The sequence below is a fragment of the Rosa chinensis genome, chromosome 1 (genome assembly GCF_002994745.2).
Source record: "Rosa chinensis cultivar Old Blush chromosome 1, RchiOBHm-V2, whole genome shotgun sequence".
Classification (NCBI taxonomy): domain Eukaryota; kingdom Viridiplantae; phylum Streptophyta; class Magnoliopsida; order Rosales; family Rosaceae; genus Rosa; species Rosa chinensis.
In genome coordinates, this window is record NC_037088.1 from 33,150,840 (window position 1) to 33,170,233 (window position 19,394).

At 34.8% G+C, this 19,394-nt stretch overlaps 1 protein-coding gene across 1 annotated transcript; it reads left to right on the plus strand.

The window, feature by feature from the left end:
* The first annotated feature begins 11,869 nt into the window (after positions 1-11,869).
* LOC112194410 (protein NRT1/ PTR FAMILY 7.2) lies at positions 11,870-17,239 on the plus strand. Its single transcript, XM_024334651.2, has 5 exons — positions 11,870-12,036; positions 12,205-12,331; positions 13,480-13,697; positions 13,953-14,518; positions 16,055-17,239. The coding sequence occupies exons 1-5, from the start codon at positions 12,004-12,006 to the stop codon at positions 16,932-16,934; spliced, it is 1,824 nt and encodes a 607-aa protein (XP_024190419.1). The 5' UTR covers positions 11,870-12,003; the 3' UTR covers positions 16,935-17,239.
* Positions 17,240-19,394: the final 2,155 nt, after the last annotated feature.

Consider the following 19,394-nt stretch of genomic DNA (forward strand, 5'->3'; position numbering starts at 1 on the left):
TAGCAGGGAAGGCGGATATATGTTACAAGAAGATCATGACATTGTCCATGAAGGTAGTACGTTGTCATCTATAAAGATATCTTCATGTTATCTTTCATTTTAAGTCTTTGCAAAGCATATCGGTATTTGACACTGATTTTCTTTTCTTCATTGATAGGCACTTAGATTTTAGTTTAGTTTTCAAGTATTCATGGTTAGTGGCGGACGCAGAAATTTTTGTAAGTGGGGGCAAAAAAAAAGGTTGAACAAACAAATATAAAATACTACAATGAATGAAACATAATTTTTCAATCTTTCGACATGTATAATATTTTCAATTAATACATATTCTAACTCCCTAACACATAAACTAACTTTAAATCAATATATTTCTTGATACATATTTTATTTCTATCTATTTACCATAAAGTACACTTACTATATTTCCTAGCAAAACAAAAAAATGAAAATACAAAATCATCATGCATTAAAAAGAAACCCACTGTTATCTTTGATAGAGCTCAGACTCCTCACCTCTCAAATGAGAGACCAAAGCCTTACCACCCCACCTTATTACAATATAATGTTAGTGATCCTCATGTAGTTCATAAAAAAAAGAAAGTTAAAACTGATTAATTATGAAATCATGCACATGTGAAACTCTTATAAAGTAGAAATATAAAACTAAGAAGAGAAAGACTTGCAGACTTGTAGACAAGTCAAATGTAACCATATATTTACATGTGTAAGTTTCCTTAGTTTAATTGCATTGCTGTGAGGCAGCAGATTACACAATAGTCAAGTCATGGGGCAGCATATTCCTCTTCTTCTAGGGGCAAAACCGATGAACATAGTATATTTATATGAAGCTGTTGAGCAAATGAAAAAAAAAATTCACTGGGGGCAGCTGCCCCCACTCGTCCCAACGTGCGTCCGCCAGTGTTCATGGTCCACAATACATGTTTCAAATTCATTGGGCATTAATTTTGACTGTTCAGTTGCTACTTTGCCAGTAATCGTCAAGTTTTATCACTTCACATACAAATGAGAATTAGGTATTCCATTCCGGACTCCTCTCTCGAGTGTTAACTGTAGGCTGCTTTGTGCAAGATGCTTTACTCCTTGATTTTAACCGAAATTGTTAAATTTTTTGATGTGGTTTTTGTGTGCAAAATTTCTATGAGGATCTATTTTTTTTTGTTTTTTTTGGCGAGTTCTATGAGGGATCTATTTGAGGAGCTGAGCAGGAATGGACAGATCATTCTCAGACTATAATTGAAGAGTTGGTGCATGAAAAACAATGGTATAGACAAGAAATGGATGACTCGACGAAGCAAGTTTCGGACCAAAGTCGAATCAAAGCTGCTGTCCAGTTGGTGAGGGATGAGCTAAAGGTGAAAGGAAGTTGAGAAAGCATTCAGCCACGCGTGTGCTGGAAGGCTCGTGTGTGTGTGTGTGAAGGCCCTTTCACTAAGAAATCTGGTTTTGTTTTGTCATTTGTGTGTGTGTGTGTGAAGGCCCTTTCACTAAGAGATCTGGTTTTGTTTTGTCATTTGAAGGGATTCTTTATGGGATTCACTTTTTGATCTCATTTCGGTATCTTGACCGTTCAGTTTTTAGGTCTATGTGTAGATCACTTATGCAAATTTTTTCATTAAGAGATTTGGTTTTGTTTTGTCATTTGAAGGGATTCTAGTGGGATTTACTTTTTGATCATATTTCAGTATCTTGACCGTTCAGTTTTTAGGTCTCACTGTGTAGATCAATTATGTAATTTTCAGCTAAATTGATGATTATTAAGGTATCAAATTAGATTAAATCAATAGACGAACTAAGTCTGTTTAATTTGAACTGTTCATGTTTATAATTATAAGTCGCAATTATAAATGCATTAATTATTATCAATTTGGTTTAAAATGCTGAGGTGATTTACTTATATATACTTAGAAATTCAACGGTTGAGATGTCGATATGTGATAAAAAAAAATAGGTCTAATAAGAGATCTTTTAAAATGACAAAAAAAAAAAACCCATATAGTGGAAGACCCTACACACATATATTTGCTTCTGCGTATTCATCGGGTACATCAATTATCAAATGGTTTTATCATGCTAAGTAAGCTTAACATGTTGGCGGACAATTGGGCAAACAAAGAGTCGTGTGTGTTGCTGTCATAAAAAAAAAAATATAGGTGCGGTTGCTGTCATAAAAAATAAAACAAAATAAAAATATAGGACCAGTTGCTTTTCAACAATAGTTTCTTTTGCTAGAGATTTTAACTCATTGTTCTTGTAGTTAATAGTTTTCAACAAAATAAAAATAAAAAATTGTTAATTTGGTTATAAAGCATAAAATTTTTCCATTTTTTAAAGATGACTTCTCTTTGACTAGGGTTATAAGTTTGTCGATAGTTTTTTCTTCATGAAATATTATCTTTTGACTCAATATCTTTATTTAAATGTTTCTAATTTATTTTAAATATTTTGTTAATTATATTTAACTCAAGGTGAACGAGAGGAAAAATCTCAAAATCAATAGCTGTGGAGAGGTTTGTTCATTGAGGTATGTTCCAATCATTAAAATCAAATGGACCGCATGTCAATTTGTTAGGTCGGGGACCAAGTCCCTTTTTTTCAGGCCGGGCTCAAATAATGTTTTTCAGTTATAGGGACCGTGAAGGATCGAACCAAATAGGCCTGGGCCGGTCCTGCCGGGTTTTTGGGCCCAAAAGTCCAATTTTGCTTACCTTCATTTTCAGATTTTCTCCACAATTTCATCATGTTTCTGATTTTCTGGGTTTAGAAGAAGAATATAAAATCATACAAGTTACAAACTAAGCTAAAAAATGAAGAGAATAGCATCCAAACTTCATAGTTTCTTCATCACCGCCCTCAGACTGATTGGAAGCCACCACCATCTCGTCCCCACAAACTGGTGAAACTGCAGCTGCTTCGGGTTCCATTGGGAAAGACCCAAAGTGATAAAGAGAGGCTTCAGATTATACAACTGTAGAACAAAGAAGAAATAACAGAACTCTTGAGCAATAAATAAAATCATATTAAATAACTGAAAGCCAATACTTAATCATTTATTGACATATGTTATTTGGAACAGCTGGTCACTCTGAAAACCAATTAAGAACAACTTCCTACATTCTATATTTCAAACAACTAGTTGCTCTAATGAATTAGTTTCTTTAGATAACATACATTAGTTGCTAACTCTAAAGTATATGCAACTTGTAATGGATCTTTCACGTCAACACAAACTCACAACCTTATCACTTATCAACAGAAGAAAAGATTTTACTCATGAAAACCAGTGACAATTCACTAAACGATAACAAAGATGAATAAGATTAAAAACAAAACCCAGACTACTAAACAAAACCAAATTGCATACATTAACAATTGAATCAGATAAGCTTTAATTAACAAAAGAAAGATCAATAACAATCAATACCAACCAATCTGATCAAAAATCACAAAACAAATCCATGAAATCAAGTAAGCCATCATCTAATGTTAGATAAAATTCAAACACATAACTCAATGAAAACCACAATCTGACATAATCGAAGAACATCCAAATCCTACCATGAAAAGAAACCCAACTCTTACCTTGCTTTTGCTGAAAATAAAACTCCTTCCTCTTTTGCTGAAAACTCCTTCCCAAAGTGAATCCAAATATCGACAGCCACCTCTTCCCAGCCAAACCAACACCGACTCCTAGTACTACTACCAAATCCAAATCTCACCAAGCTTTCACGATGAACCCAATATTCTTGTTATAAACTGGAACTACTCAAAACACAAACCACTGGATACAAAACAAAAACAAATTCAAAAAAAAATAACCAATTCAAGGAAAAGAGATTGAGGGCTTCGAGTGGGTTCGAGCTATGAAGGGAAACTGGAAAAGCGATGCGAAGGGAATTGAAGAACTGAAGAAGGCTACAAATAAATTTCCCAGAGCATTGCGTCTGGGAAAGGGTCGGGTACTGGAAACTTGGAGAGTGCTGCGGGTTCGAGCTTCAAAGGGAAACTGGAATCAGAATCCCTTCTGAAGTTCCGATCGCTCCAAGGAAATCAAAACCCGAAGCTGGGTCGAGGTGTTGTGTTGAGTGGGTTCAGGTGTTGCGTTGAGTGTTGACGGCTGAGGGTTTCAGGTTGACTGAGAGTCTAAAAGAGTCTTATTGTCTTGAGACAAAGACTATTAAAACTCTTTCCAAAGGGTATATGGAATCAGGCTTATCTTCGGGCTTTTGGGATTATGGAAACAAGGGCCCAGGACCGAACCATTTAAACTCAAATGGTTCGGGCTTTATTTTTTTGTCTATTTTTTCTCTCAAAGTCCGACCCAGACCTCACAGTCTGGATTGATCCGGTTCGGATTTTCGGGCTAAAATGCCCAGACCTAGGGCGCGCGCGCTCACACATATATATGCTCTACGTATTCATCATGTACATCACTTATCAAATGGTTTATCATGCTAAGAAAGTGATAAGCAACATGTTGGCGGACAACTGGACAAACAAAGAGTCGTGTGTGAATTGAGTATATAGGACCAGTTGCTGTCATAAAAAATATAGGACCAGTTGCTTTTCACGTCCTCTTATTTTGAAAGCGAATATGGCCGGGTTCAAAGTCTAACAACCTATACACAGCTGGATCGATAAGACGGGCTGCCGTTTGAAAATTTTGCCTGAAAATGACTAATGCTGATCTCTGTGAATTAAACTTTTTATTCGGCTATTGACTTGTCTTCTTATTGTTAGAAAACTGAGCATGCATTATATTAGCTTTCAAGCATGACATAACCACTTCCATTCGTTTGTCGTGATAGTTTAGAGAAATCTAAAAATACATCATATAAAAATTAAGAACCTAATTAATTACTCTTGTATCATTCACATGTCTTTTATATATATATATATATATACACACACACGAAAATGTTCACCTGGTCAGTTATTGATCAAGAAAATAATGCTCAACCACCATTGGATGTAAATCCAATGACAGAGAGAATTATTATTAAGTTGAGGTGTTTTGTTTTCTACCATTGGATGTAAATCTAAGGGTTATTGAGCATAAATTCTTTGGTCAGCAACTGACCAGGTGAACACTACTGTATATATACATACTTCATGGTTGGATATATGAAATTAGCCTTTCTGCCTTGCTCCAAACGCAAGTATAGCTTAAATTAATATATTAGATCGTTATATTAGTTCAATTGTAATTGCTTGACCCTTGTTGTATAAATTTAAAAGGATAACTACTTGAAAAAACCTGGAATAGCTCATAAAAACAAGGCCTATTTATTGGAAACGAAACCATAAATGATATTATCAATGGACTTGGACGTACTTCTATTTCAGCTTAGGTTCGAATCCCAACCTAGGTTCGAATCCCAACCTAGGTCCGAAGCTGTCAAAGTGGTCAGGCACTGTGCTGCAATGCATAGTTGGAGCATTTCACATGCGCCGAAGGGGTTAATCTTGGGCCTAGGAAGCCTTTGGGTTCCCCTTGACAAAGTCAAAAAAAAAAAAAAAAAGTATGTTGATCGAAGAAATGTCGATGCCTGCTGAGACCAAGAAATATTTCGTTTTTGATCGAGGGAGCAGGCCGGGAGTGTCAATCGAAAGCAACAATTCCGAAAAGACGTTGAAAATGGCCTACCAAACTTGGGTAAAACTATGGTATGTTAACATTTCTCATACATCAACTATTTTTACCCCACTAAGGACTCATATTATCACTTGGAGGACTAATATTACTATTTTCAGGACTCATATGGTAAACTAAGAAAATTTACCACTTTAAGGACTCATGTTATCACTTTGAGGACTAATATTACTATTTTGAGGACTCATGTGGTAACTAAGAAAATTTACCACTTTAAGGACTCATGTTACTACTTTGAGGACTAATATTACTATTTTGAGGACTCATTTTACTACTTTTAAAACAATTGTATGTATGTCATACGTTAACAAATTGTAGAATTTTCCACCAAACTTTGATAACCAGCTAGCTCTAGCTAGCTAAAGTTTGCACATCGTCTGAACAGAGCCAAATTGAAGTTTAATGTGATCACATAGTTGTTTTCATATATTAAGTGAAATCAGTTTCATATATAATAGAGCCAAAAGCTAGCTGATCGATCGCCTTCAAACAACAATTAAGCGAAAAAATTAACTAATGCACCTACAGGCATATGGCAAATTAGACTGTTATTCTCAAGCCTCTTTCGCTTTGGAATAACAATGCTAGCTCCGTCTGCCCTAAACATGGTTCTAATTATTTGATATATTTCTTTTTGTAGACTCAGGAAGGAGGTTGAACTCGATCTTACTGTCGAATAAATTGCTATATGTCAGTAAGTTATATTGTCTGCCACTAAACCTAGTTAAGGAAGTTCACAAGTAAATTAGGGGTTGGAAAATCTAGCACTAAAACTAGAGAATGTGTCCAAATGCTTTGAACTAAAGAAGACAATTAGCTAGTGCCGGTTGGCTGGCTACTATCTTCAGAAATTTTTCACAGATCAGATAACGCTTTATCTAGTTGCTAGGCCTAGGCTGATAGCTACTCTACCACTTCAGGCTCTAATATGGAGAGTTACCTACCACCACCAAAGAGCAGTACTAGTCTTCATTGGGCACTATTTAGCATTAATTTTCTCTTCTTTACACCTAAGAAGTTTAGTTTTTCTTCTTCTGGTGTAGAATGGAGGCTAAATTCCCAGAAGGAACAACTAAGAATTGTTTGATGAACATTAACCAATCATTTTGTTTATGCATTCAAAAGATTAATTTATTAATCAGCTTGCAAGTCTTAACCATATCTATCTAGTTCTGATCAAGATAGTCCTCATTTGAGTGCTGCCTTTGTAGCCATGTATTAAAACTCATGAATCTGCCGTACATGTTTGTGTAGCAAGCATGTCTGGTCAGTTAGCAACATTAAGGGGTCCAATGGAATGACCTTTTGTTCTTGTTTTAGTGTTTCATCAGCCCCACTGCCACTAAAAAGTTTGACTCAAATCTGCAACAAATTAGCATAAATCTTGTTTTTGTAATTGAATGGTCTTGAGTTAAGTTCGACTAGAGGATGACTAGTTATTGTCTAACCAAAAAAAAAAAAAATTTGTTTAACTTTCTCGTGTTCAAAATTTTTATCTCTCAACACATTTACCACTTCGTGTGTTATGGGTTAATTGACATCTACTACTAATAGTAACAAGGTTGCCAGTTGCTACGCACTGTCTATATTGTCCTACAAACCGACCATAGAGGGCTGCTATATCCATCAATCTAAAGCAAAGGTTTCGATGATGTCAAGTCCAAGTCCCCAAAAGCATCCCGGATAAAGTGGACTAGCACTATGTTTAATTTGGTGGCACTACATAGAAAAATAACTTTTCTACATCCACAGAAGTCGTGCAGAAATCAAGTTCAATAACAACAGAGAAAATGGTTCGTAGAAATTTAAAAGATGAATCTGTTTCAAACAGTGGCGGACACAGGAATAAATATATATGGAGGTAAAAAAAATTAAATGAGACAAAAAATAAAAATATAATAAATGAACACCAATTTCAATTTTTCAATAATGATAATATTTCTAATAATCTGCTTTGATTTTAAGTCAACAACCGATAAGTGGCCGTTATCTCTAATGTTTGAAGTTATGTGTCACATGTTTGATTGCTCAAGAAATGAATATGTAACCCTTGTGACAATTACACAAATTAGGATGATGGGTTTGTTACGTTAAGTTTTAACGGAAGACAAAATTGCACTACGAATAAAATTAACAGTATGCAGGGAATATATAATCAGAGGAGCTCATGTACTGAATTAGAAGTTTCAAGTTAATCTGTTGTTCACTTGACGTATCTGTCTTTTTGAATTATGAACCTAGCATAACTAATATGCCAGATTGTTTCTCCTTGTGGATATAGTGATATAACAATGAAGAAACATTTTCTCATGCATGTTCTGTCAAAAGCAGATAATTCCATGTGGCTAAGGGAGAAAGAATATGAATGCAAAACATCAGAAAGAAAGCATCAAAGACTATTAAAGAATCGAGATCGAAAGCACGAAGTCGGCAAGTCGGAGAGTTAAGAGAAAGATTGAGAATTTGTGAGCTCGTATACTTCGTTTAATACAAGATGAGTGCTCTTATACTTTGTTTAATAGTAGTGGGACGGTAAGTCGTAGCTCTTATCATTAATCATCCATATACAATTATAAATACAAGGTGCGAAGATCGGGGATCAGCCAAAAAAAGAAGACGAGTCAAGTAAGAAAAACCAAAGTCTCACTGGGGGTAGTGGCCCCACTCGGCCCTTACTACCGCGTCACTATTGGTTCAAACATGTTGATGTCATGAACAAAGATTGAAATATCTGCGATATTTCTAATATATCTTCCAATATCTATTTTTTTTTAGGAATCGATATATCAAAAGGGGACAATATCTTATCTTTCATTGTTTCTGCGAAATTTCTCCAATATCGTCAAATATCCTGAATCTATTAGATATTTGCGATATATCCATGATAAAATAAAGAAATATATGTAAAATCTGATAGAGAAAAAAAGAAAAACAAAAAACTCAGTTATTCACAGAGAAACGTACATTATGAATATGGAAGTTAATATCAGGGTGTAAAATTTTAACAACAGTTTCTAGTCATAACATGATCTAATAAAGAGGTAAATTAATCTGTTTGGGAAAAATAGATCGAAGTGAAACCTCTAAAGGCAAATTTGGGTGAAGTGAAATCCCCTCAAGGCGAATTTAGGTGAGGAGAAATCCCCTCAAGGCAATTTTGGGTGAGAAGTAATTCTCTAAATGCAAATATGTGTGAGGAGATATCTCCTCAAGGCGAATCTGGGTGAGGAAAAATCCCCTTAAGGAAATTCTGGGTGAGGAGAAATTCTCTAAATGCAAATCTGTATGAGGAGAGATCTCCTCAAGGTGAATATAGGTGAGGAGAAATCTTCTCAAAGCGAATATGGATGAGGAGAAATATGGCTATGACACTTGTGGATATAATCAATATGAAGAAGTACATGATCAATCATTCAGTTGGATTCATTCTTATTATCCTTATATAGGGGAAACATTCGACAGCTCTAAAGAGATTTATAACTATCATATTCATCATTACAATTCATACTATATTGGTCATATATTTTTGTCTGATTATTGTACTTTCGTACACCAACGAGCGACTTTTCAACCACCTAGAGTCTTTTTTTGGATGTAGATGAAGTTGACATTTATATGTATTTATATGTAATTCTAATATTAATTCTTTCAAAAAATATATATTTTTCCGGATATCGCCGATATATCCCTAATATTTCTGATATCTCTCTTTTTAAAAATTTTGATAAATATGTAGATATAAGGGTTAATTACATATAAGTGCATCTTAGAATGATCTTTTAACCATAAGGCTACTAACTAGTTTTTTCCTTCATAAGGCCACTAGATTAAAAAAGATATTATATTTTGGATATTAAAAACCAATATTTTTACATAAATGTCTCTAGAGTACAAAATAAACATTCATTCTCTCTCTTCTCTACGGCAAGGTCTCCGGCCGACCTCTGGCAAACTCCGACCGACCTCCGGCGGGTCTCTGGTCAACTCCGGAGACCACAAAAGCTACTGTCACTGACACCAAAAGTTACTGTAGCTAGCAACAAAAGCTACTTTGATGAAATTTCTAGCAATCTCCGATGAGGTCACAAAAACTACTATCACTAGCAACAAAAGTTACTATCACTAGCAACAAAAACTATTCTAGTAAGATTTCCGGCAACCTCCGATGAGATAACAAAACCTACTATCACCAACAATAAAAGCTACTGCTTAACAAATAACCTATGCTCCCCAAAACGAAAAGCTACTATCCCCACCAACAAAAGCTACTGTCACAAATATCAAAAGCTACTCTCACTAGCAACAAATGCTATTCTCACCAACAGTAGAAAACAATCTCACCAACAGCAAAAGCTGTTTTCACCAACACCAAAACCTACTCTTACCAACAACAAAAGTTACTGTCACTAACACCAACGAGCTACTCTCACTAACATTAGAGAGTTACTCTTATATCAAAAACTACTCTCACTATCAACAAAAACTACTCTCACCAACGCAAAAAACTATCATCACCACCGCAAAAAACTACTTTCACCACCGACAAAAGCTACTCTCACCATCGTTAAAACTTACTATCATCATCACCAAAAGCTACAATCATCACCACCAAAATATACTCTCATCAACATCAAAAACTCTTCTCACCAACAACAAAATGCTACTTTCACCTAAACCAATCGCTACTCTCACCAACTCCGAAAGCTACTCTCACCAACATTAAAAACTGCTTCACTTGCTCTCTTTTGCCATAATTCAACCACAAAAACAAAAGTACAAACCAGAATAAAACACCATCAGAAACATAGATACCATAAGATCAAAATTGAACAATGAGGCATAAAATTAAGATCCAATTTCATTACCATAACTCAAAACAATACAAAAGCTACTTAGAAATCAAAACAATTGTAAAATTTATAGTAATTACCCAAATCAAACCAAAACTATCACACTGAATGAAAAAAATACAATACAGGAGTTTCTGCCATTTCCAAAAACAGTAGCAATTCATGATTCAAACCACAAATCTATAAAAAAAAATCAAAAACTTAGCACAACGAACCATAGAATGATCAACTCCAGTGAGCTATATTCCGGCAACGTTGTCCTCATGCGCGGAGACGGTGAGAAGCAGGGTGGACTTGTCTCCGTTCGGGTCGGTTTAGACTGAGAAAAGTGATGGAGATGGAATCGACAACAGAATCGGCGATCTGAGATGGACTCCAGTGAGAGAATCGGAGAGATCTGAGTTGGACTCCAGTGAGGTAGCTTTGATAGGAACTTCTTCATCGTTGTCATCATCTTCAGGCAAGGTAGCGTCGTTTCGAGGTTTTGCAAGCTTGGATCCATTGAAATCTCACCAGATCGGAGGTGGTGGTCGTCGGAATCGGGGCGGGGAGAGAGAGCGTCGTTCCTTAATCGTCGATGGGGTGGCTGGGCATTGGTCGAGTTTGTGTTGTGGTTCAATTGATGGTGACGGTGATGAGAGATGCTGGCCGCAATTGATTCTTTCAGGTAATTGCAGCGGGAAGCGAAGAAGAAGAGAGATCGGGGTCGGCGATGGGGTGGCTGGGCTTTAGTCGAGTTTGTGTTGTGGTTCAATTGATGGTGACGGTGATGAGAGATGGTGGCCGAAATTGATTCTTTCCGGTAATTGCAGGGGGGAGAGAGAGAGAGAATGAATTTCTTTTCGTTTTGGCCGGATGATCATGGAGTTAGTGGAAGGGTAAAATTGTCAGGTTGAAAATAATTTAAAACTACAAGTGGCCTTATGTATACAAGAAAACTTCGGTGGTTTTATGACTAATTTAACTTTCAAACTGACACTCGTGTGTAATTTTCTATAGATATATAAATATTTTAATTCTTAATCTTGACAGATCAGCTAAATCGATTCACAGCCGTTTAATTCAATGTCTTCAACTCTTCATGTCGACACATATCGATAAGGATATCTGGTTTACTGTGGATGACTGTATCCAACAACTTGACGTTTCTTACTCATTTTTATGTATGACAGCTTCTTCCTAAACATTTCCTTCTCACCGCGCACCTAATTACTTGCTCAGTTTTCCTGTCAAATCAACCTACGTAGGGTACATGTAAGTATGCAACAATCACAGCCGTTCTTCAAATTTGGCCACCCTCTATATATGCCTCACTATCCCTGCTCCTACTTCCCTCAACTCCAAAAACACCCATCTTGGATAGCTAGCTTTTCGTTCCTCTTGAGTACTTATATCACACTACTCCAACTTTTCTGGGTGGTGCTACTAAGCTAGAGCTAGCTAGTTCTTCTGAGGTACCTTCAATCAGCTATATAGATAGCAATGGCCGACTTAGATACTTTCAAAGACCAGCAGGTTTGTGATGATCGATTTTTCTTCTTCTTTATGTCCCCATTTTTAGTTTCCATACTAGGGTTTGTGATGAATTTGTTTATTAACTGCCATTTACCTTACTAGGGCAATGCATCTAGTCATTAATTGCTAGATGCACCACTAATATTCAATCAATATTATTTATTTCAGGGCTCTGAAGAAGACAAGAACCAAGCGATGACAAAAACTTGTACTATGGATGGAGCCGTTGATTGGAATGGCCGCCCTGCTATCCGAGGGAGAACTGGTTCTTGGGTTGCTGCAATTCTCATATTAGGTACATAATTAACCCTAGCTAATTAAGCTCCATGTATATAGACACACTAATTACAACATGAATTTATCTATTTAATCTCGACATTTTTATGTGATTATACCAAAAGCCACTACGTCTGTACTAAATGTGCAAATTTCGGTCTCAATGACTCTCAATTGTCAAATGTTAAAATAGTAGTTTGGGTTCTTTTCTCCTTCATCAGTGTACATACTTCTTAAATTTTATTGGGTGTTGTTATTAACACACCTTAAATCTCTATTCGTACACCCTCTCTCATTTTTTATTCTTTAAAGTCACATTTATTTTGGTTAATACATCTAAGTAGCATGTGAATGTTACCATTTAAAGAATAAAAAATGACTCATTTTTTAATCTTTAAATTCACATTTATTTTGGTTAATACATCTAAGTAGCATGTGAATTTTACATTTAAAGAATAAAAAATAAAAAAGGGTGTGTGAATAGAGATTCAAGTCCTAACATTATGATAATATTCTAAACCATAATTCATTATGGTATATTGTTATATGTTTCATATAGTTTTCTTTCTTTGGTCAAAGTTGTGTTTCATTATTGATTAAACTTAGGGTGGTTCTAGTTGGACCTCCAAATTTGATATTTGCACCTCTCTTACTTATTAAACCTTAAATTCACTTTTTTTAATACTTAAAAAGCTAAGCACAAATATATTTTTTTTGAATTTCTTTAAAGATGATCAAAGGATTTCACTCCTATTCCTCTGGTGACTTGAACCCAGGACCTGAATTCTAGGTAGTGGATGCTCTAACCACTGAGCTAACACCACATCGTCAGCTAAGTACACCTCCTTAATTTTATCAAAACACCCTTGAACAATTAAATTTGTATTTTCAAAATTTTTTTGTTTTTTTTTTGTTTTTAATGTTTATCAATTCAACCACGAAGAATTTTGTGAGGGAGTTGCCTACATTTTTGGTGTACTTTTATCGGTGAAACCAGAAAGTGATTTTTGGAGGGGACGAACAAGTAGACAATTACAAAATTTTTTGTTAATCCAGATCATAGTTTTTTGTTTGTTTGTTTTGCAATATGGATGTTTCTTTGGTCAAATTGATGTTTCATTATTGGTTAAACTTATATACAATATATTTTTTTTTCTCTAATATTAGCGAATCAAGGATTGGCAACATTGGCATTCTTTGGAGTAGGAGTGAACTTGGTATTGTTCTTGACAAGGGTACTGGGACAAGACAACGCTGAGGCTGCAAACAACGTCAGCAAATGGACCGGAACAGTTTACATTTTCTCTCTTCTTGGGGCTTTTCTTAGTGATTCGTACTGGGGGAGATACAAAACTTGTGCTATCTTTCAACTTATTTTTGTCATTGTAAGTTTCTTGTTACCAATCAAAATCCTATTAATAAATTCCTGTACGATAATTTTTTTGCCATATATGATATGAGCATAGATAGATGATATCATTAAGCAGATATATGGTTCCTCTGTTGGTAAAAATTAGGTTTTTTTTCTATTGTCTTTTGGCCGTAGTTGTGCACACAGAATTATCTAGTTAGCGTTATAATTTATACAAAATTTCTTGCTACTTGCTAGTATATATTCGTGTAATTAATTTCTTTTACAGGGCTTGACATTATTATCAGTAACAACCTACCTATTCCTGCTCAAGCCTAGAGGTTGCGGTGATGAGCAATCTCCATGTAGAGACCATTCGAATTTTGAATTCGCATTGTTTTACATCTCCATATATCTCATTGCACTAGGGAATGGAGGCTACCAACCTACCATAGCTACATTTGGAGCGGACCAGTTTGATGAGGACGACCCCAAAGAAAGTCACTCGAAAATTGCCTTCTTCAGCTATTTCTACTTGGCTTTGAATCTTGGCTCCCTCTTTTCTAACACAATATTAGGGTATTTTGAGGATAAAGGAATATGGACTGTAGGGTTTTGGGCATCTACAGGCTCTGCTGGCATGGCATTGATTTTGTTTCTTTGCGGAACTCCAAGGTATAGGCATTTTAAGCCTCAGGGCAATCCTCTTTCTAGGTTATGTCACGTACTGGTTGCTGCAACAAGAAAATGGAAGGTCAAGATCACGTCAGATGGAGATGATCATTTGTATGAGGAACATGGGAGACAATGCTCTGAAAATCAGAGTCGGAAAATACTTCACACCCAAGGAATCAAGTGAGTTTACATTTTTCAAGTTCTATTGAAATTTAAACTTAGTTATCATTATAGTTGTCGGATCTTCAGGGCCGAACTTGAGATTTTCGAAAAACCTTAAAAGTTGGGCCCTCTAATCGTAGTATGCATTATATTTTTTTCATAAGAATTTTCCTGAAATAAATCTATAAACTCAAAATCAAACAATAAAATAGCAAACAAAATATAATATTCAAAATATTTAAATTCATATAATAAGGATGGAGATGTTCCAAACCAAAATTTAAAAGATTAAGCTAAAGATATTTAAAATTAAAACTATAAAAAATAATTTAAAAGCATCTCCAACAAAGTAGCTAAAGCAAAATTAAATTTAACTTTTAGTAAAATGGGTAACTACGTGTAGCTAGGAATTTTGAATAGTAATATATTTCTATAACTTTTTTTTTCCTTTATCGAAACGGTAATTTATGGTATGATAAAACATTTAAAATAACTAGTATTGTTGCAGCAAAATTGTTAAGTCTATAGCTATATTTCATTTTTTTATTTACTTTAACTTAAATTAAAGCTTATGATGTTAAAGATGCTCAAAAGATGTTCTACACCAAAAAGTTAAAGATGGAATGGTCTACAAAAATGAGAAATTTACTTTTCTTTAACCTTGGGGTAATTGTATTGTTGCATATGATGTATATAAATTTATCCTATAATTAATAAACCTTTTACTCCTAATAGTGATTGGGTTTTATTCCAAATTCTAAGGAGAATGGTTAAATTTTTTAACTACCTCTTACGCCCATGATTTATCCAAATGCAGCAGAAAAATATTCTTATAAAAAATGGGTAAAATAGGAAGAATCGTCGTTAACCACAAAAAGTGGACAAAAAAAACTACTTTTTAATAAAAATTTGTTTTGTATTTTTTTTTTTTTTGTATTTTATATATTAAGCCAGTTCCTCAGGAGAATGGTTAAATTTTTTTAATAACCTCTTATGCCCATGATTTATCAAAATGTAGCAAAGAAACATTTTTATTAAAAATGGGTAGTATAGGAAGAACTGTCATTAACCATGAAAAGTGGACAAAAAAAAACATTTTTATTAGTTTTTTTTTTTTGTAGTAAAACGATAGACCAAATGACACACACTTTGTGTATGGAGATGCTAGAATATATTAAATGAAAGCTCAATCATCATCGTTTAATATATACACACTTTTGGGCTTTCATTTGATATATACTAGCAGGGTCCACCCACTATATGTGTGGAGAGAAGTTAAATGTAGTAGAAAAACTTTCCATACAACTACCACATTTTCTTTTTTTTTTTAGTTTTTTTTCTTCTATTTTTTAATTTACCATATTATCCTTATTGATTAATTATATTTCAGAATTTTTTAATATGTAAAGGTTAAATTGGTAAAAAATTTCAGTTTTGGAGAGCAAAGTCTCTTCTCTTAATAATAGTGTGTGTGTGTGTGTGTATATTAGGCTTTCAAAAAAAATGTTGATAATTCTCGATGTATTTCTAAACAAGATTCATGTTATTCAACAGGTTCTTGGATAGGGCAGCAATCGTCACATCAGAGGAGTTGAAACAAATAGACAGATGTTCTCCAAATCCATGGCGGCTTTGCACAGTGACACAAGTAGAAGAAGTTAAATGTGTACTGAGATTACTTCCAATTTGGCTATGTACAATACTATACTCAGTTGTTTTCACACAAATGGCCTCCCTTTTTGTAGAACAAGGTGCTATAATGAAAACCACCATCTCCAAGTTCCACATTCCCCCAGCGAGCATGTCAAGTTTCGACATCCTTAGCGTGGCAACTTTTATCTTCATCTACCGGCGAGTTCTCGACCCACTAGTTGCCAGGGTACGGAAAAAAGGACTCACCGAGCTTCAAAGAATGGGGATTGGTCTTGTCATTGCCATCATGGCTATGATCTCAGCAGGAGTTGTGGAATGTTTTAGGTTAAAATACGCAAGAACAAATTGCGCCGCTACCGATTGTGAGAGTCCAAGTTCATTGAGCATATTTTGGCAAGTTCCTCAATACGTGCTCGTCGGAGCTTCCGAAGTGTTCATGTACGTGGGTCAGCTAGAATTCTTCAACAGTCAAGCACCTGATGGATTAAAGAGCTTTGGTAGTGCACTTTGCATGACTTCAATATCACTTGGAAACTATGTGAGTAGTTTGCTGGTTACGATAGTGATGAAGTTTTCTAGTAGGGATGCTATGAGTGGATGGATCCCTGGAAACCTTAACAAAGGTCATCTGGATAGGTTTTACTTTCTCTTAGCAGCTTTGACTACTGCTGATCTCATGGTCTATATAGTTTGTTCCAAGTGGTACAAGTATATCAAGTTTGAATCAAAGGGAGGAGATGGCCACAATGAAAATATTTGGCAAGCTGAACTTGGAGTCTGATCATTTTCCTAGTAAAGTAAAGATGTCTGGGATAAGTCGTACAACTTATTTCGGTAAAATCTTTCTTTTATTATTATATAAAACTGTTAATGCAAAACAAACTCATGAGTGGAACTCATAATTTCCCACTTATAAATGGGATCGAGACGAATACGTTTAGACCAAATGATATTGGGCCATTTCTTTCGGTGAAACAAACATTGCCTGCAGTGAAACTAGAAAGATGCTTTTCCATTTTTCCGAGCTGAGCAAAATGTGTTGTAGAAATTATATCATCTGCATAAAAAATAAATTATATTTCTCTATTTTTACCTTCCACTATATTACACCAAATTGTGATCGTCTTATTTTTTTCCTTTCCTCTCAAACTGTTAGATCATATTATATATATATATATATATATATATATATATATTTTTTTTTTTTTTGAATCAAATCTAAAATGATTTATCATTGATACTCAAGCCAGAATGACCATTATATACCTCTCCGCTGCCATTAACTAGACATATAAGAGGTTGTGACGGTACCACAGTGGTACATAGGGATAGGTCCACTCATTAGACATCCATTGGCCACTTAACTACTAGGGTAAAGTTCATAGACATCAGTTCACAACTGATGTTAAAGAAAAAAAATCCGATGTCTTAGTGGGCGATGTTAAAGATCGCCAAAACTAAGACATCGGTTCACAACTGATGTCTATTTTGCAACGAGATATCGGTTTAAGGTTCAGAACCGATGTAAAAACGTTAATGTGATCACCATTTTGGTGTGTTTAGCTATTGTCAAACCTTCATATTTTGGCATTAGATGCTTAATGAAATATAAGTCTAACAACACAATTATCCATTTTAACATCGTTATTGATTTAGAAACGATGTCTGATAATATTTTACACATCGGTTCCTGAAGAAGAACAATGTCCAATGCTATGTTGGACATCGGTTCCTTGGTCTATATCGATGTCTATATTTATGCTAGACATCGGTTTTTGTTTATATATCAATGTCCATAGTAATGCTAGACATTGGTTTTTGTTTAAGAACTGATGTACATTCTCTTTCTTGACATCGATTTTTATTTAGTAACTGATGTATTTTCTCTTTCTTGATATCGGTTTTTGTTTCCAAACTGATGCATTTTCTCTTTTTTGACATCGGTTTTTATTTTCAAACTGATGTAATTTCTGTTTTTTGACATCAATTCTTCATCAGTAACTGATTTTGTTTCTTTTCTTGACATCAGTCTGTGAATTCAAACTGTTGTTATATCCCTTTCGTGCTGTATTTGGTACTAGAAAGCTGATCCACCAATAACATGAAATTCAAATATTAGAGCTTGAGATAGCTTCAAAAGTTTTGCACAATAAACCTTAACCTACTTTAAGGCTAGTCTAGAAGATACCACTACTGCAATAACTACATGTAGTATAATTTGTTCACAATTCATCCTGATATCACTACATCTACTACAAAATGGTCAGCAAAATCTAGCCTTACTCAAAATCATATTGCTAGATCTGCAGCATTGACATGACTATGAACTAAAGAAACAAGTTCATGAAGAGCATGGACGGCAACCAGCTCCAGTTCATGCAAAGTAGTTTCTTGCTTTAGCTCATTTCCTTCAAGATCCTGCCTCTCACTCGCCCGATCCAAATCCTTGTCATTCTGATCTGGGTAACATATAAAATCATGGCTGTCAGCAAAAAGAGAAATGCCGCTTGCATAAACATGCACTTCATCTTATATGTTAGCACATTCCAAAGGATAGTTTAGACCTGATCATCGTCAAGAATTAGCCTGAATAGAACATTTGGATTTCCATCTTATATTATCAAATTCAGCTACATAGTTTACTTCATTTGGAATAAAACAAAACAACCAAGTGCCATGTCCCCAAATTGGCAACTTTGGGCCAAGAAGATCCACTTTGCTGTCCTTGTAGGGCTTGTAGGGCTCAAAAACTGCATAACCAAATTAAAAATCATAACATCAAGAATCTCAAGAACGTGGAAATCCACAATTAGTTTAAATAGCAAAACTCACAGTAAATCACCATATATCAAAATCAGTATTTTTTTTTTCAACAAAAGGTTGAAGTTGAACAAACAAATATAAAATACTACAATGAATGAAACATAATTTTTCAATCCTTCGATATTGATAATATTGCAAGGGTAAAAACTAAATCAGTGGCAGTAAGATATAAACTTAAAACAGATTATAAAAATACATCTAATAGGGTGGCAAAAGCTCAAACAGCTACTGACATACCTCAGATTGTTCAGAGAATCAATGCCCAATGAATACAACTCCTCAACCTGCAAGGTCGTACCAATGCCTTCTCTTCTATCTCTTCAAATTTAGCACACAATATTTCCTTTCCATATCACAATTTTCTATCCCATTCTTTGATTCTTCAATCACACTGAATGTCATTGACCTTGAAGTTCTT

Coding starts and splice junctions, on each gene's coding strand:
- LOC112194410 (XM_024334651.2), top strand. CDS start 12,004: ATGGCCGACTTAGATACTTTCAAAGACCAGCAG. Junction 12,037..12,204: donor ATACTTTCAAAGACCAGCAG/GTTTGTGATGAT, acceptor TATTTATTTCAG/GGCTCTGAAGAAGACAAGAA. Junction 13,698..13,952: donor TTCAACTTATTTTTGTCATT/GTAAGTTTCTTG, acceptor TTTCTTTTACAG/GGCTTGACATTATTATCAGT.